The sequence below is a fragment of the Lissotriton helveticus genome, chromosome 7 (assembly GCF_964261635.1).
Source record: "Lissotriton helveticus chromosome 7, aLisHel1.1, whole genome shotgun sequence".
Taxonomy (NCBI): Eukaryota; Metazoa; Chordata; class Amphibia; order Caudata; family Salamandridae; genus Lissotriton; species Lissotriton helveticus.
Window position 1 is genome coordinate 1,082,628,983 of NC_136068.1, and position 23,482 is coordinate 1,082,652,464.

A 23,482-nucleotide genomic window follows, 5' to 3' on the forward strand; every position below is an offset into this window, starting at 1 on the left:
CGAGGTTCTTCTATCAAAGCAATGTTGGCTTTTGCTTAATGTGACCTTCTGTTGAATGTCTAATGATATATCTGTTTACAGTAAGCGAGTCAGAGTATCAAACTTTTTTTAATAATAACACGCATTGGCAAGCCAAAAGGTGTAACCTACACAACTACACTTAATAGGCAGTAGCCTAAGTTTGTGCAACACATGCAGTAGCACTGTGCCATAAAAACATAGACAACACAGATTACTGCTTCCCAGAAGGCTTCAAACCAGAATCCGGAAACAGCCACATTATTTAAACTACAGCCTTAAACACCCTGCCTGTGTCAAAACATAGTATTATACTATTTGGTGGAAGTGTGTGTTGTCTGCAATTAATATGTTAACATGTTCCACTGAAACACCAACTGCCTACCACCAGGGTTGGCTTTAGCACTACTGGTGCAAAACTCTACACGACTTCACTCTATGACTCTCTACACTACATCACTCTACTCTATGCCAGTGCATTCTACTCCACCCTATTGTGCCCCACTGCACTCTTGGCCACTGCACTATACATCGATACAGTCTAGGTCACTGCACTCTACTTTGACAACTTCAATCTGTGCCACTGCACAATATGTCAATGTACTCCACGCCCCTCCTCTATGCCACTGCACTCTGTCCTGCACCACTCCATTCTTCCCTGCATCACTCCACGCCACTTCACTCTACTCTGAAACAATGTACTCTACTCTATGCCACTCCACTCTACTTTATGCCACTCAACCCTACACCACTCTTCACCGCAACTCTGCTACTGCACTCTGCCCTTCACCACTCCGCTCTCCGCCACTCGCTCCCCGCCACTCCGCTCCCCGCCACTCCGCTCCCCGCCACTCCGCCACTCCGCTCTCCGCCACTCCGCTCTCCGCCACTCCGCTCTCCGCCACTCCGCTCTCCGCCACTCCGCTCTCCGCCACTCCGCTCTCCGCCACTCCGCTCTCCGCCACTCCGCTCTCCGCCACTCCGCTCTCCGCCACTCCGCTCTCCGCCACTCCGCTCTCCGCCACTCCGCTCTCCGCCACTCCACTCTCCGCCACTCCACTCTCCGCCACTCCACTCTATGCCACTTCACTCTTATCTACTGTACACCACTCCACTCTGGGCCACACTACTCCACTCTGGGCCCCACTACTCCACTCTGGGCCCCACTACTCCACTCTGGGCCCCACTACTCCACTCTGGGCCCCACTACTCCACTCTGGGCCCCACTACTCCACTCTGGGCCCCACTACTTCACTCTGCGCCACACTACTCCACTCTGTGCCACACTACCCCACTGCGGTCTAAGCTGCGCCACACTACTCTGCATCACTATACTCTATGCCACTGCCCTCTACGCCACTCTACTCTAAACCACTGCACTCTACGCCAGTGCACTCAACAACACTTTACTCAAAACCAATGCACTTAACACGACTGGGGGAGAGGGTTCTAACCGCAGCTATGCTAGTGCGTTTGTGCTGCCTGGTAGGCGTGTGGCCTGGCGAAATGGAGAAAGGCCGCCCCGAGCATCTGTTATTTGGATGAACCATTCCATTATGACCTGCTGTGTATGATGTTGCCCATACTGCTGTCTGTTTAGTAAAACAGAAAAATAAAGGTTTAAAAAAATAAAAACTTTGTCTTAGCTGTGCAATCCTTCTCAACCTCTGGGAGTTTTTGTTGTGTTTTTTTCTTTTCCTGCGTCTTTTACTGTAAGACCCTCCTTGTAGTTCATTTTCAATATTGTTTTTTCCATGTTTATTCTTTAATTTAGGCTCGCTACAAACAGAGCTTAGACCCCACAGTGGATGAAGTCAAAAAGCTGTGCACCTCACTTCGCCGCAATGCCAAGGAAGAGCGCGTCCTTTTTCACTACAATGGGCATGGAGTACCTCGGCCGACAGTTAATGGCGAAATCTGGGTCTTCAACAAGGTATGTCGGCATAGGGATTGACTGGTGGAGAAAACCTGTAAAATATGTGCCTGTGCGAGGAGAAAACCTATACCAAATACACGCTCACATGCGTAAGATTTCTTCTTACGCTTTTTAGCTAGGCACCAAATCCATAGAATTGTTCAGATATACTTCACACATGTGCAACACGAACTTTATAAGGACATCAAGCTACTCTGTGACAGTTATTGCTAAAATAATATGATTGAAAGGAAAACACAAATAATTGCTTACATTGTATAATCTCTTTAGCTTTGACTGGGTAATTGGGAAGCTCGCTTTTACATGGCTAGCCTGTTGTCAGTTCTCAGACCCCAAAGCAGCTACTCAAAACAAGTGAGGTGTGCACCCTCGCTAGTTTACTTTTTCGCCGCTATTTGATCTAGGCAGGATCCTTATCCCCAACAGCTCCTTTTCGTTTTGCTGTGTTTTTCTCTTTTTGTTTCATTTTTTTCAGTTTGGGCAGGCTCTCGTGCATCGTTCTTGAATCTAGCAGAGTGGGTTATGGCAGAAGTGGTTTGCAGGAACTGTCTGATGCAAGCACCTTGTGTCCTGTTTGCGTAATAGTCATAGCTGGAAATGAGGGTCATCCCGCCGGATCCCGGTTGAGGCAGGTATTTCTGAGCCGGATTTGAGACCCGGCACAACCCATGAAAGATGCTGAATTTGTCCTGCTGTAATTTTCGGGAACCTGTACACAATTCAGCAGTGCTTGCACATTGTCTGCATTTTGTTCAGAGCAGCAACCTGCAGTCGCGAGGGGGCTTTCTTATTTTCACCTTTAGCTGGGCCCTAGACAAATGGCAGATTTTAAGGGTCATCAGGCCACCTGTTTCAGTATCATCCTGGCGGGGAACCATCTGGAGCCCATCTCCTAGAAGCAAATGCAGAGGAATGAAACAAAGACTTTGTTCAACTATTCCCATGTCAGAGATGTGCATGTAAAATGCCAGTTCTAAATGGGTATGAGTAATTTCACAAATAAGATGGCACCTGCTACTTTTAAAAAAATGTTTTATAGTTCTACTCATCCTGGCGTAGGGTATCAGAGTGCTTGACATCACACACAAAGAGACAATAAATCATACAAGTGTGTACATCAATGTACAGGAAATGCCACAAAAGACCATGATGGTTCTAAGGTGTAGAGCCCATACATCATACACGCTTTTTGACAGTTTAAGAGTGCATGGTTGAGGGAAACACTATGTCAAGATTTGAAATTCAACGCAGTGATTGGGTTTATCTTTACTAAATAGGCTTTATTGCTACCCAAAGTAACCCTTCTTTGCAAATGTGTAATAACAGATTCAGAATAAAACAATAGGGATCTAAAACCATGACTTGCATGATATGCCGCTCCATGATGCTTATCCATCGTTCACTATGCTATAATAAGTTGAAACTTATGAACTGGAAGTACCAAAGGGATCGCTATATCAGAAGCAGTAACCGACTTGATTATCTACATAAAATACAAATCTGTGATCTGCAAGTTACGTCATGTGCTTTGCAGCAAACACACCCTATGCTACTTTAAGTCAAAACTGTGCCCATGTTTTGGATGCTCCTGCTTGGGGTCAGTCCAATTGCTATATGCTGTGAGAGCCCTCACATTGCATAAAGGATGCGTCTGTTGAACAGCCAGGAAATTAGATTTGAAAAAGAATCCACCCAAACTGGATATGAAACCTTATGCAGTGGATCCACATACTTCTCGGGAAAATGTGTACAAAGGTGGGATCCAAAGCACTCCACTTTGTTCCAGTTCCATGTTGCTCTTGACCAAGTAAGATGCAGAATTCTCGAGGAGCTGCTGTATGACCAGGGCTCATACCTGCCTGACAGCCAGTCTCCTAGAAGTGAAGGAACATATCCTGACGTCAGCACTTTCTGTTGGAGGAGTTGTAGATCGGCATAAGTGCCTAAAAGCCTACTTACCTGCTGAGATAAGAAAGAAGTATATCTGGGCCTGCTTAAGAAGAGGCTCTCGAGGGTAGAAGCCCAGCATCTTCTCAGGTTGAGGAACACTCAGAAAAGGGTGCCTGTAAGAGAGTGAATCTCGAAACAAACGTACATTCTCTCTGAGCCGTCGCTCTGTGAACAATGCCAAGACTTTGTAAGAACAAGCACTGCAGTGTCATCCGGCAATTCGCCCTGAGGCTATGAGATTGGTGCTGTCACTGTTGACACTGAACTGCATCATTACCAAAGCTGAAAGCCCTGAGGAGACCCAGTCCAGGATGACTTGACTCAGATGCCATAACTGTGCCCCTGTTTGCACGCAGCCAGTGTGGCTGCCACTGCAGAGGATAAGTACCACTGTGCTGACTCAATTCTGCGGTCTCTGTTCTAATGCAAGTTTGACACAGAAATGAAGACGTGGCTGCGTGCTTTGGTAAGTAAACTGCACCTGCTGCACTATTATAACTGCAGCACCAACCTTGAGGTAAAAACGAGGCTTGGTCTGCAATCGGAGAGTGACTAGAATGGACAGGAGAATAAAAGACATGTAAACCCAATAATGTCTCTGATCAGTAGGGTAACCTGTAGTAATCTGCACTTGTGCCTAATCAATGCCTACTGTCCCTGGGATACTATAAGGATAGTCATTGGAAAGCTACTATAGCAGGCGGAGCGAGTACTGGAAGTGAGTTACAGAACCTTCCTGTAAATCGTGGCCAGAATTGCAATTTCTATTGAACTACTTAGTTTTTAGTTTTGCTGTGAGATTAAAGTACTGTTTCTAGCTAAAAATATCCACTAGGCTCAACATTACCTTAATGTGTTTCGTGGTGGACTGCTGACTTCTGAGCTAATGTCCCCCTCTCTGCCACCCTGAGAAGATTGTGCCTGCTCGCTGCCCTGAGAGTGAAGCACGGAAACGTTATGCTTGACTCAATTTTCTTAGCCACAGTAGGATGGATCCCAGAACATCATTGGCCAATTACCCCAACCATTATCTAACATGTGGTCCCGAAAACAGCCTTAAAGTATTGCATGAGAATATGATAAATGTTCTTAATTGTCCTTATTGCTGTTAAAGTGAAGTATGCACAGAAAGTGTGCTTCCTTGGCTACCTTAACACAAGTGCCCAATTGAAGTTCTTCTGTTTTAAAAACGTAATCCAACTAGAATTTCCAGCTGAGGCTGTCTGCAAAGTTAACCACTGATTTTTGGAAAGGCTTTCCTTTATGATAAAGCTATCCAAGTTCAATAGTTTTGTGGGATCCCTCTTGGGTCATGGGCTCTAACTCATCCACCTCCATTTAGATTAATCTTTAGTTTGTTCATCGCATGGTACACGCCTTTGGCTGACCTTTCAAGTTATCCCTAGATAATGCCAATAAATTCGTGCCCTGTGCATACAATAGAAGGGGAAATTTCATTGTGACGACTTTTGGGACATTGACCCGAACTTAGAGATTTATGTCAGTAGATATTTTAATTGAATTAATTCTGTTAGGCACCTGTGTTAAATTATGAAACCAAGTGTTTATTGTTACTTAGCCTTAAGAGATTATTTTATTTTCAGCTATCTTCACTTGCAGCCCATCCCCGTCAGTGGGATCAAAAGCCTTCGAAAAACCCCAGAATGCCAAATGAGGGACATCAGTTTCGAGTATAAGTGAGCCAAATTGAAGACATGGTTCACCACGACAATGTTGTTCCCTGCTTTAATCTGTTTAGTATTTAACGTCTTAACCCAAGCCAGAGTGCGTTCCATGATAGGGATTAGCATTGTTAAGGTGTATTGCAGTGTATGAGTGACGGTTTGCCTGTCCTCCTTTTATTAAGTGACAGCATGGGTGCGTTTTTTGTATGATTTGGGAAATGTTGCTAAATATACCTGGACTGACAAGGCTATAAGGCCTGCCCCTCTAGCTGGTGAATTACTTGAAGCTTTCTGGGATGATCCTGTCTGGAGCATGAACAGAGGACTTGTGATAACCTCAAAGTGTGGATGGGCTAAAAAATCGTTTCTCTGATAAATCACCTCATTGGCCCTTGGACATCCGTAAAAGTTGGTGTTTACTTGTTGCCATTTATCTTCATCTTGTTCGGATTTAATTATCTGCTTTGTTTCTACTGTTGATTATCCTTAGATTCCCTATGCCCCTAGCCACACCGGCCCAATAGGTTTTATGTTATTTGAGGTTGCCACTTCAGAAAAAAGGTCTCACTTCATCGTTTGGTATAGTTGATTAGCAGCATCTCAAATTTTCTTTGTTCTTTAATGGTGTTTCAGATTTTAATCAGCCCGAAGACTCTCCATAACAACTTTTCTAAACTAGGTATTTTGAAGATTTCAGATGTTTGACTTGGGTTGAATATCCTCCAATTGTGCAACCCCCAAAGCTTAATGTTCTCAAACATTTGCTGGTAATCTTCAGGACATGTGCTTATCATTTTACATGGGCTGTTCTACTTCGTTCTTTATTTATTCCAGTCTAATCTTTGATCATTTTTTAGAAACATATTGAGATAAATCTTCCATTACAGATGTCGATCTTTTTGATTATAATGTCTACCGTTTTGATTATAACTCCTCCTTTAATATTCCAGCAATTTTTCCTGCATCTTCCGTAAGTCTGTATTTTGAGATAGATGAGGACAATTTCAATGCACCTTATTATGCTAACTTCATTGTATTGATTGATGGTGTAGTTAAATTATTATGGAATCAGTGCTACAAACTAGACGTTAGTTTAAGGTGTGCATCTTAAATGTATACATGTCGAAGGGGCCCGACAGCCTTGCCAGTAGAAGAGCAGCTATGGAAGAAGGAAACCAATCAGGGAGACATGGCTGCCTCTCCCTTCTCTCTGGGATGTAGGCACTGTCCACAGCACACTGAGATCAGAGAGGATTTGCAAAGCACGCATCATCGGCTTATCCTGCAGCTTCAGCTCATCCCTTAATATTTGAAGGAAATCTCGCATGAATCACAGCCCATTCGATTGCACAAGGACACTGTCCATACAGCAGAGCTGCAAAATGTTGGCAACATTTCAAGTTTTTTTCTTTAAGAGAGAAACAAGAGCCGTGGACAAGCTATTATATAAAATAGAATTGTTTTATTACATTATACAGTCATAAACTGCTACAGCATTTTGTAACCTAAGTAGCTGTTTCACTGCCTCACTTTCTCTGTTGGCTCTGCAAATAAGGAGGCCTGTTGGCGAGGGTTGGCGTCCTCCCTTCCCAAAGAGGGAGCCAACAAAGAGAGAAAACTAAGCTCCGGGATAAGAGAGTGGATTGTACTGGGTACATTATGCACACACTGCACAAGCATGATTAAAGAAGGCGATAATCAGCCGCAGTACCTTTGGATGTTCACTAGTCTTCATTACCACCTTGAGTCCTGTGAGAGAAGCACGTGATGAGTGCTGCAGATTAAAAGGGGCGATAATGAGGTATCTGTCTGGTTTGAGGGCAGATCCCAGTTAGCCGAGACTGTCCGTTTTGGGCCCGTTAAGATAGACTGAAAAGTAAACCTTTTGCTTCATGATTATTGGTGCAGACATTCTTGGTCCCAACATGTTCCAGGTTACTGACAAAGTGCAGGGTTGTGTCACAAGCATTCAGGAACCTGGGGGAAAATTGTGGAGTCTTCGGTATCCAAATATTTGGTGTGTGCAGAGCTCCATGGAGGGAGCCCGAGGAAACATCACTAATGGTCTGACCTTTGGTAACCTTCGGAGGCCACAAATCAAGTCTTTTTGTCTGTTAGTAGCTTTCACACCCTGCCAAGGACCATCTCCTCAATCAAGGAGACTGTGGACTTGAATTTGGTGTCTCCAGAGAGAGACTGCTATCTCCTTAGTTACAGTGCAGAGAGGAGTGAGCCAGCCGTAGGAGCAGCGTAGGCATTGAGACAGGCATGTCCCTTGTGCCTTTTGCAGTTGCGAGTTTGGCGTTTCAAATAGGCCTAACTTCTCTCCTACAAGAGCGATCTGTAGCAGCAAGGAGGAGACCATGGAGTTTATTTTCACCAATGCCAGAATGAGAAACGCCTCCCTAGGTAACTTTTTGCATGGGGGCATATTCAGAAACCTAGCTCATGAGGCCTAAGCAAATTTAAAGTGCTACAGCATCAGGACATTTTAATGAGATTAGAAGGGGTAGGCGGTAGCCGCTAGAGAAGCAGTCTACACTGAAGGTCACTAATCAATAAGAAATGCACTTTGCATGGGTGCACCACCTCCTGAAGGAGGGTGAACAGTTTGTGACAGGGATACTTCTTCAGTGACTTAAGTGGTTGCCTGTATGCACTTATCCCCAAATGTGGTCCAAAGAAAGGCTAGTGGGGGGAGACACTTCTGTTACTTGACAGAAGTCCTCTGGGTGTCAGAGTAACCTCCCTTAGAGGACAGTCAACAATGGCCAAGTGGCAACCGACACCTATGCATTCCATTCACACCTTTGATACGTGGCAGTACGGAGAGGTATTGCTGTTGGAATGCAAATCAAAAGCAAAGCACTTCTAATTTATAGGAGCCCAAAGGATGGCACAGGTCCCAGTTCCAAGCGGTGATCCAATTTTCAGTGCATTTAAAAATGGAAAAAGTTTCAGTAACAACAAAGCATGTAGACAAATCCCGGCAGTTACTTTATTTGGAGGCATCCATAAGCACTGTTCTTTCTGAATGCCAATGCTTTAGACATATTGATGGCCGCCCACAATGTATCTGGGTTCCCCGATCCATGTGTTCTGTGTTAGTATTGCTGGTCAGTGAGGAGAGGCGTTATCATTCAGTTGTTTCTGTCCAGGCTGGCATATTGCGTGCCTCCTATTTTATCATCATCTGTTCCTCCATTGCTCCTGCACAGCATGCTCTGGCTGCAGTGTTGGCTGGGCTATGTGCTGTGGGTTATAGGTCTGAGAGCCTGACATCATATGTACTGTGCGAGGTTAAATACAGCAGATGTTCTTAAACATCTTGGTGTCAGCTAAGCCTATAGTCTTTAAGTTGTGCGTCCACTGATCACACTCCTGCTTTGTTACTCTGAATGACTAAGTGGTAATTATGAATAATACAAAAATGTAGAACTGCCATGGAGACTCTCTTGCACATGGAAAGGAAAAGGGACAGTATAGTTAGGTAAGTAGATTGCATCCTCTCTTACCGTAAGTATTGACGGACACACAAAAGGTTCCAGCCTTGTGGCTCTTCAGAGAATAGGACCATCACTTCAGTTATTTACCCAGTTCTTGAGTTATCTGAGCAGGTGTCCTGCTCCAAGCAGGTGATGACGTTTGCTTGGTTTCCTGGCTTTTGTTAGCTGGAGCATGAGTTGCTTCCGGGACTTTCTGATGAAGTGTGCAGAGAGGGAATGGGGTTGGACTAGAGCTGAATGCCCCATAGTAAGTGACACCTATGAGTTGCTCAGAAGAAGCAATTCACGTATCCTGCTGATAGAAGTGTCTGATGTGTCATGCTCCCCGCAGGTTATGATCAATTCATTTAGCTGATCTCATAAAACCCTACTGCTCACTCCAAGGGATGCTTGCATGGCGATAACTAAAAGTTACGTGTTTGCTGACACTCACAAAAGAGACAATAGTGTTGTGCTATGCTGAGGGACTACTATTCCCACAATCTCCTCTAGTCTGCTGCCCTGAGGCAAAGAAGAAATGGGCCAACATATTTGCGTTATAAAGTGCCTGCTGGTTTCCATGCCAGGTGCAAGTCGGTCTTTGCCTGTCATCGCCCGGAGGAGGCTGGGCCCCCCATTGAAGCTTCTTGATCCCATCTACAACAAGCATTTACAATGCAATGGTCTCGGCATTATTAAAGGTAGAGCTATTGGCATTGCTCATTACTTTTTTTTAATTATAAATAAATGGCATTGTCATTTACATTGCCAATAGCTTAATCGTTAAATAAATGGCATTGTCATTTACAATGCCAGTAGCTTAATCGCTCGCAAATGCATGACCTATTGTATTTACACCCACACAGAGCCACACACACAAAGCCACCCATACAGAGCCACCCACACAGAGTCATTCACATAGAGCCACCTACACACCTGGGGTAAGGAAGACACAGCACATCTCCACTGAACCCAAACACACACCAGTGGGCAAGGAAGCGCCCATCACCCTCTTATACAGCTACATATACAAGAACAGGGACACGGTAGCGTGCTGCCCCAAGGTGCCAGCACAGGGCGGCGTGACAGGGCAAAGCCGGAGATTCAATGGCACCAGGGCACTGCACAAGCCATGGCTGGGCATGGAGGGCACCCCCGGCACTCAACCTGTGTCTGTCCTTAGAAACTGCACTTATCACCCTACTGCACTGCACTCCCATGCCAGATGCATTCAAACCAGAGGTAGAGAACCCCCCTACTGCACTCGAACACATGACATTCTGTACTCAAGACTCCTTACACTGAAACCCAACCACACTGAACTGCACATGAACATCCGACATCCTCTACTTTAGCCCCCGTACACTGTACTGCTACCCAGCCATACTGCACATGAACAACTGACATCCTGACCTCTACTTGAGCCTCCGTACAGTGTACTGAACCCCAACCTACTGTACTCGAGTAAGTGCCTCACACTGTTTAGTAATTGTTTCCGCACACTGCTCACCAAGACGGGCTTCTCACACCGCCAACTTATTTTTCAGCACACCCGTAGCAGCTCCTCACACTACCTACTAGTGCCACCTCCATTCATTGCATTGAAATGCTCTCTCCTCACAATGAAGATCAACTACATTTCTGAGTACCTTTGCCACTGTCCCAGCCCCGTCTAGTCTGGGTGAGATTAAGAGGCTAATGTGCCCCTTTCCACATCTTGGAACTGACTGTAGTTAAATAGGCCCAAAAGTCTTCGATGCTTTGGTCCACATGCAGCTGATCAGAGAAATGTAGATTCTCAACAAATAGGCAGAAGTAAAATAGAAATAGATGATCCAGCAAATGAACTGCTTCAGACACAGAAGACCGTGTAGCAAGCGTTTACAATCAGAGCCTAATAATAAAGACAGATAATCGACCTAAAAGTCAAAGCTAAACCACACAGAGATGAAGCCAGAAGTTCTCCAAGAAGCTAGTTCTCAATTCAGTGACTCGCTCTAATACATCTGAGACAACACATTCACAAAGCGCATAAACAAGCACAGAAGTGACTTCGAAGCACACTCATATCAAACTACGATTCAACAGGTACAAGACAAACAGTCACTTAGGGAGTATGGAGGATCACACAATCTGCATCCTTTACTGAACCACCCACGGAGGCAATACACTAAAAAAAAAACGTACATTGTATGTCACAAAAACACATTCGGTTTTACTTTAACAATATCCCTTTTCAGCCCCTGCCATCCTGTACTACTTAGGCCTCTTTATACTGTAGTGACCTGTGGCTCCGTCTTCAGGCTCGGTGCAGGGTCTGGGCAGAGAGCTGTGGCGGCCTTACCGGACTCCTGGTCCCAGTGTAGCGGTGCACGGAGAAAACAGCCTGCTGTGACGGGACGGCGGTGCAGGCCGAGAGGAACCCGGGGGAATCCTGAGGCACGTAATGGCGGCCGTCTCTCGTCTTTGAGCAGGGGTGCCTACAGGACAGTGGTAGAGGCCCATGACACTGGGGTGTCCAGCCGAGTAGCAGAAATCGAACCTTGATCCCAGGAGGGGGGGAACAAAAGAACGCGGACAGGAGGCGCCAGGCAGCTGTGGCTGACGCAAGGTCTCCGCTGGCTGGGGGAAAGTGATCAAAGGGGCCGCGGCGGCGAGGCCTCTTTCTGGACAGAGAGCTGTGGCGGCCTTACCGGACTCCTGGTCCCAGTGTGCCGGGGACCTCCTGGTGGCGCTAGGGAGGCGCACATCGGGGGAAAACAGAAGAGCCCAGGAGATCGCGGTGAGTCTAGCCGTCCAACGGCGATGACGGAACGGCCCCTCCTGCGGTGGCTGGTGGAGTGAGTGACGCGAGGCCGCGGTGGTGGCAGCCTGCATGACTTCTGGCAGGCCGCATTTCGAGACTGCGAGGAGACCGCTTGGGGGTCTGATTGCCTATGGTGCTGGGAGGCTGCATGTAGAACGTGGATGCAGCAGTGTGGAGCCCCATGCCCCCAGTGACTGCCTTGCCCCCCTGGGATGCTTTCCATGATTGTCTGGGAAGGCCGGAGAAGCAAAATGGCGGCCGCAACTCCGAATATTTTCGGAATCGGGGGCGTGTTTTGGCATTCTGAGTGACGGGTGACATCACAGTAGAAAGAACGCAAAAAAACACGCCCCGAATCCGAAAGAGACGGGGCTTTATTGGAGTGACTCCCTTCTCCTCCAATGGCTGGCCTCCGTTTAGGAAGCCAGCCAATGGAGGAGAATGGAGGAGAGAGGTGGGTTCCAAGCCCCCTAACTCCAAAACATAAAATCTTCGGGACTCCGCCCTCACTGCTTCGCAGTGCGACGGTCCCTCGACCTAAAAATGGTAGTTATCTGCTGAATTAAACGTACTCTTTTATTTCTCTGTCGATGTGATGGTTGAGCTTAAGAAGGGGGTTACTAAGCTTGATGTGGTTAAAACAACTCAAACTTGATCGGCTTTATTGATAGAGCAATGGGGGGTTATTGATAAAGAAATGCAACTGACAGATTGGAGGCTCTCGCTTATGAAGGACACATTATATTGGGCCCAGGTGGACCTTCCATTCTACCTGCGACTTCTCAAGGATGTTCCCATGGAGGGATTTGTCAAGTGAGCCAAGTGTTTCAGCACCGTCTACTAATGCAATCATAGCTAACCCTTCCTCAGCAGATAGGTCCCCTGTGATGAAATCAAAAAGATGTGGTCAGGAGCACAAGAAAGGTGGTGAGCAGGAGAAAATTATTTTAGAACCACTGGAATTGAATTCCCAGAATTGCTACTAATGTGATTGTAATCAAATTTTCAATCGGGTTGCCTGTATTGTAGGCATTTTGTGTCCATTATTTGCTCACTTGGAGACTAGCATGAAGTGTTTGCCATCTTTGTGATTGGGTGGGGCAGGAATTTCAAGCAACTTGGCAGTGAATCAAGCAGTTACGGTGTCGACTCGGACTTCCATAGTCAAGACAACAGGCTCACAAATAGAGGACACAGTGGATCACTCTTACTGTGGCAATAGCTCTGGTGCTCAGACACCAGTAGGGCAATCATTGGCAGGGGCTGTAGGTACCTTGCTGTAAACCATTGAGGCCCAATGACTGTCAGGTATGCCATTCCTCCCTCCTCCCCCCCCCCCACTAATACCACCCCCTCCCCGTACTGCTTGTCCATACGTCATGGTGCTAGATAATGTACCTCACCTTAGAGACCAGGTAGTGGAAACCACAGAACAACAAGCATTTACAATGCAATGGTCTCGGCATTATTAAAGGTAGAGCTATTGGCATTGCTCATGACTTTTTTTTTTTGTAATCATAAATAAATGGCATTGTCATTTACAATGCCAATAGCTTAATTGCTCGCAAATGCATGACCTATTGCATTACACCCACACAGAGCCACACACACAAAGCCACCCACACACACATACAGAGCCACAGAGCCACAGAGACACACAGAGCCACACACAGCCCCACACACACAGAGCCCCCCCCACACACACAGAGCCCCCCCACACACACAGAGCCCCTCACACACACACAGAGCCCCTCACACACACACAGAGCCCCTCACACACACAGAGCCCCTCACACACACAGAGCCCCTCACACACACAGAGCCCCTCACACACACAGAGCCACACACACAGCTCCCACACACACACAGAGCCCCCCCACACACACAGAACCCCCCCCACACAGAACCCCCACACACACAGAGCTCCCCCACACACACAGAGCTCCCCCACAGCCCCCACACACACACACAGCCCCCACACACACAGCCCCCACACACACACACAGCCCCCACACACACACAGCCCCCCCACACACACAGCCCCCCACACACACCCAGAGCCCCCACACACACCCAGAGCCCCCACACACACCCAGAGCCCCCACACACACCCAGAGCCCCCACACACACCCAGAGCCCCCACACACAGCCCCCCCACACACAGCCCCCCCACACACAGCCCCCCCACACACAGAGCCTCCCACACACAGAGCCCCCCCACACACAGAGCCCCCCCACAAACACCCAGAGCCCACACGCACACCCAGAGCCCACACACACACACCCAGAGCCCACACACACACCCAGAGCCCACACACACACACACCCAGAGCCCACACACACACCCAGAGCCCACACACACACAGCCCACACACACACACACACAGCCCACACACACACACACCCAGAGCCACACACACACACACACACCCAGAGCCACACACACACACACACCCACACACACACACCCAGAGCCACACACACACAGAGCCCCCACACACACAGCCCCCCCCCCCACACACACACAGCCCCCACACACCCAGAGCCCACACACACACCCAGAGCCCACACACACACCCAGAGCCCACACACACACCCAGAGCCCACACACACACCCAGAGCCCACACACACACCCAGAGCCCACACACACACCCAGAGCCCACACACACACCCAGAGCCCACACACACACCCAGAGCCCACACACACACCCAGAGCCCACACACACACACCCAGAGCCCACACACACACCCAGAGCCCACACACACACCCAGAGCCCACACACACACACCCAGAGCCCACACACACACACCCAGAGCCCCCACACACACCCAGAGCCCACACACACACACACACACCCAGAGCCCACACACACACACACACACCCAGAGCCCACACACACACCCAGAGCCCACACACACACAGAGCCACACACACACACCCAGAGCCACACACACACACAGCCCCCCACACACACAGCCCCCCACACACACAGCCCCCACACACACACAGCCCCCCCACACACAGCCCCCACAGCTCCCCCACACAGAGCCCCCCCACACACACAGCCCCCCCCACACAGAGCCCCCCCACACACAGAGCCCCCCCACACACAGAGCCCCCCACACACAGAGCCCCCCACACACAGAGCCCCCCCACACACCCAGAGCCCCCCCACACACCCAGAGCCCCCACACACACCCAGAGCCCACACGCCCAGAGCCCCCACACACACACACACACACACCCAGAGCCCACACGCCCAGAGCCCACACACACACACACACCCAGAGCCCACACACACACACACCCAGAGCCCACACACACACACACCTAGAGCCCACACACACACACACACCTAGAGCGCGCACACACACACACACACCTAGAGCCCACACACACACACACACACACCTAGAGCCCACACACACACACCTAGAGCCCACACACACACCTAGAGCCCACACGCACACCTAGAGCCCACACACACACACACACCTAGAGCCCACACACACACCCAGAGCCACTCACACACACACACCCAGAGCCACACACACACCCAGAGCCACACACACACCCAGAGCCACACACACACCCAGAGCCACACACACACACCCAGAGCCACACACACACACCCAGAGCCACACACACACAGAGCCACACACACACACACACAGAGCCACACACACACACACACAGAGCCACACACACACACCCAGAGCCACACACACACACCTAGAGCCCACACACACACACACACACCTAGAGCCCACACACACACACCTAGAGCCCACACACACACACACACACACCTAGAGCCCACACACACACACCTAGAGCCCACACACACACACCTAGAGCCCACACACACACACACACCTAGAGCCCACACGCACACCTAGAGCCCACACGCACACCTAGAGCCCACACACACACACACACACCTAGAGCCCACACGCACACCCAGAGCCACTCACACACACACCCAGAGCCACACACACCCACCTATAGCCACACACACACCCAGAGCCACACACACACACCCAGAGCCACACACACACACCCAGAGCCACACACCCAGAGCCACACACACACAGAGCCACACACACACACAGAGCCACACACACACACCCCCAGAGCCACACACACACCTAGAGCCCACACACACACCTAGAGCCCACACACACACACACACACCTAGAGCCCACACACACCTAGAGCCCCCACACACACACCCAGAGCCACTCACACACACACCCAGAGCCACTCACACACACACACCCAGAGCCACACACACACCCAGAGCCACACACACACCCAGAGCCACACACACACCCAGAGCCACACACACACCCAGAGCCACACACACACCCAGAGCCACACACACACCCAGAGCCACACACACACCCAGAGCCACACACACACCCAGAGCCACACACACACCCAGAGCGCCACACACACACACAGAGCCACACACACACACAGAGCCACACACACACAGCCACACACACACACACACACACACACACACACACAGCCACACACACACACACACACACACACACACACACACACACACACACACCCAGAGCCACACACACACCCAAAGCCACACACACACACAGGAGAGCAAGAACAGCGAGGGGGCAGGGAAGCAAGCACAGCCAGGGGGCAGGGGAGCAAGTACAGCCAGGGGGCAGGGGAGCAAGCACAGCCAGGGAGCAGGGGAGCAAGCACAGCCAGGGGGCAGGGGATCAAGCACAGCCAGGGGGCAGGGGATCAAGCACAGCCAGGGGGCAGGGGAGCAAGCACAGCCAGGGGGCAGGGGAGCAAGCACAGCGAGGGGGCAGGGAAGCAAGCACAGCCAGGGGGCAGGGAAACCAGGGGGCAGGGGAGCAAGCACAGCCAGGGGGCAGGGAAGCAAGCAAAGCGAGGGGGCAGGGGAGCAAGCACAGCCAGGGGGCAGGGAAGCATGCACAGCGAGGGGGCAGGGAAGCAAGCACAGCCAGGGGGCAGGGAAGCAAGCACAGCCAGGGGGCAGGGAAGCAAGCACATCCAGGGGGCAGGGAAGCAAGCACAGCCAGGGGGCAGGGGAACCAGGGAGCAGGGGAGCAAGCACAGCCAGGGGGCAGAGGAGCAAGCACAGCCAGGGGGCAGGGAAGCAAGCACAGCCAGGGGGCAGGGGAGCCAGGGGGCAGGGGAGCCAGGGGGCAGGGAAGCAAGCACAGCCAGGGGGCAGGGGAATCAGGGAGCAGGGGAGCAAGCACAGCCAGGGGGCAGAGGAGCAAGCACAGCCAGGGGGCTCCCTTTATACTCCCAGACTAAATTAAATCTCTCATAAGTAGTCACTGGAAAAAAATGAATTTCGGACAGCAAAATCGCTGCTTGAAAACATGCCAACAGTGTGACCACACCTTAAAAGGCACTGGGAGCATAACTTCAAAAGTATGGCATGGAGCTACAAAAGAACATCATAAACATGGTCTCACATCTACAATTCATACCAAGCAAAAGCGTTTTGAAATACAAGTCCATTGGGAGAGTGAGTCATGCCCACATAGGATGCAGCATTATTTCCAAGACCGGTCTGAAAATGAGTTATAAGACAGTAAGTGCAGCTGTTTTTAACCACCGCTACCAACAGGGATTTGTGGATAAACGTACAGTACTTCCCAGAAAAGTTAACTGAAGTTTTAATGTTCATCAGGCAGAATTTCAGCACTCAAAAACAAAGGTTTCATACACAGTAATTAATCAGAGATGTCAACGGTGCTATTAACACGTGTTTATAAACAAAAACCTCCAGAAACTCTAGAGTTTACTGAAAACCCTTGAAATAGCGTATATGAGTAGTCAAGTATAGCTGGAGGTACTTTGAGAAAACAAGTGAATGAACACACTCAGCTGACAGGAGGTGGGATAATGTTGTGCAGCACTACAAACTAAATTAACAATCGTTATAAAGCACATTTTCTTTTAGACTGGTTGTTCAAATCAAATAGTGTATTGCACAGTAACTTTGCACATGAAATAATTATCAGATAATCAAATCGGTTGTTACGGAGCTCAGCAGGGTGCCTCCATAGGGGTTTCATGGATCACTTTAAGAAATACCATCTTCTTAACGAGGGCTCGGACTTGAGCACAAAAAGACTGCAAATCATGTCAGGAGACCTAAATTGGACGCATATTTCACAGGAGATCAGCATTTTAGTCTGAATACGCTTTAGGTTCAATAATAAATTGTGCGCGCTTCTCTCCGTCCAAAAACAGCAAATGTTTCCTTAAAAGCAACATTATACCACATGTGCTTGAAATGCATTAATAAGACACCAGACTGATGCGGTAAACTTACGAAGCATGTGCACCATTTTTGTTTGTATAAAGTTCAACAAGAAGCACGTCTACATAACTACTCATAAAAATAACTGTGCTGATGGCGGACAAACATCGCTCCACGTTTCCTCGTGTGCACGCAAGCTGCAACCCCACCCCCAGCCAAAGTTTAAAGTAACCATCGCAAAGCTAGAATGCGTCAGTAGGTACGATGAATTCGAACAAAACTCTTTATATACACTATGGCACAATAACACAACTGTTGCGATTCTTTTCATTTGCAAAAGTACAAAAAACGGCATTTTCGGAAACACACAAATTCTAAAGCACTGCCTTGAGGAGAAAAAAACAGACAAACGGAATCTCTGAAGCGTGTACAGAGGCGCTAACATTTGTATTGTAAAGCTGCCCATTAGAAATCGCTTCCTACCTGGGAAATGTTTCCCTAAATCCTGTATTTGCGGTGATGTGTATATTAAAAGAGGGAACTCCTCCCGTAGAGCTCCGCTTCCCTCACAAGCCCGCAGCGATTACCGTCTTGGAGCTGGAGACGACGACAAAGGCCACGCTGCCGGTGAGTGTGCGAGGTATAAGCATTTTAGCATCTTTAATCTTTATACAAACCCCATTTCTAAAATCCGAGCACCAGGGTTTCACTGCCGGCAAACAAACTGCCGCCACTTCTGCTGCACAGGACGGAGGTATGGCAAGACCCCCTGCGGGTTACAGCTGGGCTTTAAATCGCTTTTCACATTTTTCCATTACGCGCAGTTGTATCCTTCCTCGTAAACCCAACTCACATAGCTTTGCTAATGGCTCGTGCAACAACCCTGTAAGATTAGCTCGTGGTGCCCCCCAGAAAGAGAAGAATAGCACAGAGAGGTGGCTTTGGATCGCATGGAAGGCTGGCCCGCCCTGAGGCCTAGGCAACTGTATTCAACTGCCTTCATCCAGGAAGTGATGTAAGCAGTGCGTGTGTTTACAGTGTCTTTGTGTGTTAGCACAAAACACACGTTATGCATAGTACATGCCAGTTATACACATAGTACATTCCATGTAATACATATAGCACATACACCTAGCACTGTGGCGATGCACGTTACAAACATAGCTCAATGCACATTATACACAGAGCACAATGACTATTCATAGTACACATGTAGAACAATGCACAATATACATATACAATGAAGCAGGTTATACACATGACACTGCACATTCTTCACATAACACGATTCACACTGTACACCCAGCACAGTGACGTTACACATGCTGCTTAATGCACGTTCATCACATATCTCAATGCACACTATGCACACAGCACAGTGACGATGCACGTTCTTTACATAACACACTGCACATTATACACAGAGCACAATGACGATGCACGGTACACATGTAGCAAGCACACTGCACATTGTACCCAAAGCACAATGCTTACCTTTGTGTCTGACTGCTCTAATCACATGCTAGCAGTTGTGCTGATAAAAGCAATATGCAGCGATGACGCTCTACCTGTTGGCTTTGTCAGTGGTGCTGTCCAAGTTCTCTGTTGTCCGCGCAGGGGCCCTGAGTTCCAGAAGAGTTACAGAGAATCTAGAGAATGAGTCGAGGGATGCTTACTGACCACGAAGGAAAAGGAGGGAAAGCCGAATATCTCTAAATGTTACTGGACGTCGAATGGGAATTGTCTACCGGTTTAATGTAGATGGAAAAATCCAAAATAAGCATAAGCTATGATGTGTCTTTCCTTATCCTCTTTGATTAAGGTTACCTTCATGGGGTAAAAGTGTCCCCCGTAAACTGTAAGCAGATGTTTCTTTAAACCTCACTAGAGGGGTGGCGGAGGGGACACTGAAGAATTGGCCTTTTTTTAAAACCAAGAATACTCACTGGAAAGACGGAAGCACAGCATTCCTTTCAAATTAACATTCAAGGCGGGCTTCACGTCCACATTCTAAATTTAAATCGAAGCAGTTGGGGAGGAGGAGGCAGCATCTGCACTGGTATGCAAGGACAAGGTAGGGGTGGGGCGATAATGAGCTCAGCATTGCAGCATGTCCGGAGCCCTCAGGAGCCGTTCGGACTGCTGTTAAAAACAAGATTAAGTAAAGCTCTTGACATGTAAACAGGAACAACATGGTTACCATAACACACTTGAAGCTGGGCGTATTACAATAAACAATGGCATGCAACGGACTGGTGAAAGGCACGTTCCGGGACTGCTACAAATCAAACACGTCCAGGGCCCGGAAGGAGCTGTCTGCATGACAAGGGCTCAGCCTGGAGCGTCGCACGTTCACCGAGTATGGGCACTTTAACTAGCGGCGCCGCGGGCTCTGATGTTCACTACCACACCTCTGGTGGCAAAAGGGAGATTCCAATTGTCAGAAAAAAAGTTTTTAAATAAAACTCCGTAGCTGGCGGAACATGGTGGAAAAGGGGGTTGAAAAGCAATTCTCCACAGAGCTTACAGTAACGAGGTGCAGCAGAGGGCGCGGCCTACAGAATCCACGGTGGAAGTAAGTCGGGCATATCCCCTCAAAGCGCAGTGACGCAAAGACAGGCGCCTGACGGAAGAGGCCCTCTGCAGCTCACAGTGGCAGTGAGAGGGACCAGGGAGACAAGCATTGGCCGCGCGGCCAGTAAGAGAAAAGCTGCGCGGCCGCGAAATGAAATTAAAACAAGAGGTAGCAAAAGGTACATTACAGGAGGAATAGACTGGGACCTCGGCGAGAGGGAGGGTGTGGGGGGCGGGACTAAAAAAAAAGACAGAAACGCCCACGGATCGCATCAAGCCGGGGAAAAGAGTATGGGGCCTCGGCGAGAGGGAGGGTGTGGGGGCGGGACTTAAAAAAAGAGACAAACGCCCACGGATCGCATCAAGGCGGGGAAAATAGTAATTGACACACATCTCTTCCAATGGCTAGCCTCCATTTACGAAGCTAGCCAATGGAAGAGAGAGGCGTGTTAAAGCACCACTGTTGAACTCATGAAATTTCGCCTCCGCCCACTGCTTCGCAGTGCGACGGTAGCCTCAACCTAAAAAATGAACAGAGTGACACCAGGGCCGGCCTAAGGCATGTGCAAGCTGTGCACCTGCACAGGGCCGCCAAACCCCAGGGGCCGCCATGCCAATATATATCCTTAGATACATATTTGCGTGGCGGCCCCTGGCAGGGATTTGGCTGCCTCGGACCCCCTACCTACACTCCCTGCTCAGGGCCTCCGTGAGCCTAGAGCCGGCCCTGGTGACACATTGGCTACACGTGAATACTAAGACGAAGGTTTACCTGTTTTAGGAAATATTATTTGCACATAGTGGACTGGGTGGGTACCCAGGAAAATGAGTTTAATGGCGTTTGTGTCATTGTAAATTTCAGATAGACCCACTTATTTAGGGCAGCCTGGTGCAAATTGTATACATGTACTGCTCCTTGACTTTTTTTTAAAATGGATTTCACAAGTTGCCTTTACCGTACCAGTTTCCTAATGTATTTGCCGCAAATGCTCAAGTGTCTACTAGTAACTGGTTTGCAGTATTATCTAATTTGATTGACAGAGGTGGGCCGGGCCAATCCTATGGATAATGACATCCTCCCACCTCTGGATGATGCTGATTGTGCATTCCTTTCTTTGCCCTAAGAAGGATGATTCCATATCTTACGACTAGTGCTCTTAGCCGAGGCAGAATGGATTGAATGGATATTAAATGTTTGACCCTCCCCTGGGATAGTCAAGATAACCATGAAGCTAACAATAGGTCGAGGCATGGGTGTAACACCGAGCAGGTTGTTGCTCGAGAATCCAATGTTAGTGTCTTGGTACCTGGAACGATTCTGGTTTGAAAATGAAGGTCACTGAACGCGATTGGTGCTTTTTTATAGACAGTTTCTATTTTTGCATTCTAGAGGAAACGTGGACCACCAGCGAGATTTAGACTGGACTACAGAATTTTCAAAGTCTTTGCAGAAAAGTCAGCTGCAGATCGGCTGTTGGGTGGCCTAGGTTTATGGGTTAAGATGTTGCTTTCTTGCAGCGTAAAGCAAATTCCCACTTATTTAGTGACCTCTAACCCTAAAGATTACAACAAGTACTGGGAAAGTCATCTTTGTGGTTAATGTTTATAATAAAAGCACCAGCCATTCTGTAGAGTCACAAATGCTAAATCTACTGGAAAATCTTTTATATGTGCATGGTGGGAATGCAGCCATTGCCAGTGGGGGGACTTTAATACCTCCTTCGAACCACTTGGATTATTAAGTGAGGTAGCAAAAGAAGAAAATTAATTTTGGGATATTGGTTACTTGGCAGCGCGACCGAGAGCTTATCTTTCTAAAGCAGCTCTGCAATTAATGGAATCTCACTAACCTATTGTGCATGTAATGGGTGATTGGATAGTATGACTGCCCGACCTTTAGAAGACAAGAGAGAAGAGTGTGTCCAGAAGGACTAGTTTGCACACTTTAAAGAGAACCCCAGACCATTAATTCTAGGGTTCTTATTGCTTTATTTAGCTTGTTTTAAATTATTTGGATTAGCAAAGCAAATAAATACTGTTTCATGTCTTAGAAAAGAAACCTTCCATTTACAGAACCACATTTACAAAAACACATTTATACACAATGTTATATTCCACTTAAAAACGAAAAAATTCAAAGACAAAACTGACAATGTTATTTCACACGATTGTCTTAAGTTTGTTTCACTTAACATTGAAAGTACACCACCTGTCCTAGTTTTTACATAAGGCACCAAGCGGACGTTAGATTCTTAACTAGACGTTGTTAATTATCCTGTCTAGGCCAAGAGACCGGGGGTTATGTCTTCAAACCAATGTTGCCTACACAAGAGGAAAAATTATTACTACATTCCTTAAGGCACAATATATACACAATCCCCCGAGCTCACAAGAGCCAACGCTAATGGTACCTTGTCAATATTGAAGACTAAGAAGCTTCTCAAGACATTACTCCAGATATTTGCCTTATTTTGCTCTATCATGGATTGGAGTTACATGCCCAAAAGACTAAGCTAATGGCATTTAACCCCGTGCGAAATTTAAACATAAAATATTGATAGCAATGTCGAAAGAGTGAGGAAGATTATTTGAGGCTAAGGATATCTGACTTTCAATCATGATCTGAACAAATATTCCCCTGCCTTCGAGTTCGGCTCTACCCATGGATACTCTTGGGGTGTTGCCGATTCTCTGGAGTGACCTCGGGGCCATGCACACATCCTCACTGTCAAGGCCATGTGGAAGT

General features: G+C 48.2%; 1 protein-coding gene across 2 annotated transcripts in view; it reads left to right on the forward strand.

Moving 5' to 3' along the window:
* RPTOR (regulatory associated protein of MTOR complex 1) overlaps positions 1-23,482 on the forward strand; it is a 2,181,859-nt gene that overhangs the window by 646,766 nt on the left and 1,511,611 nt on the right. For both annotated transcript variants that reach the window (XM_078654105.1, XM_078654106.1), the window contains exon 4: positions 1,793-1,951. In XM_078654105.1, coding sequence (XP_078510231.1) covers positions 1,793-1,951 — 159 coding nt within the window. The remainder of the gene's footprint in view (positions 1-1,792; positions 1,952-23,482) is intronic.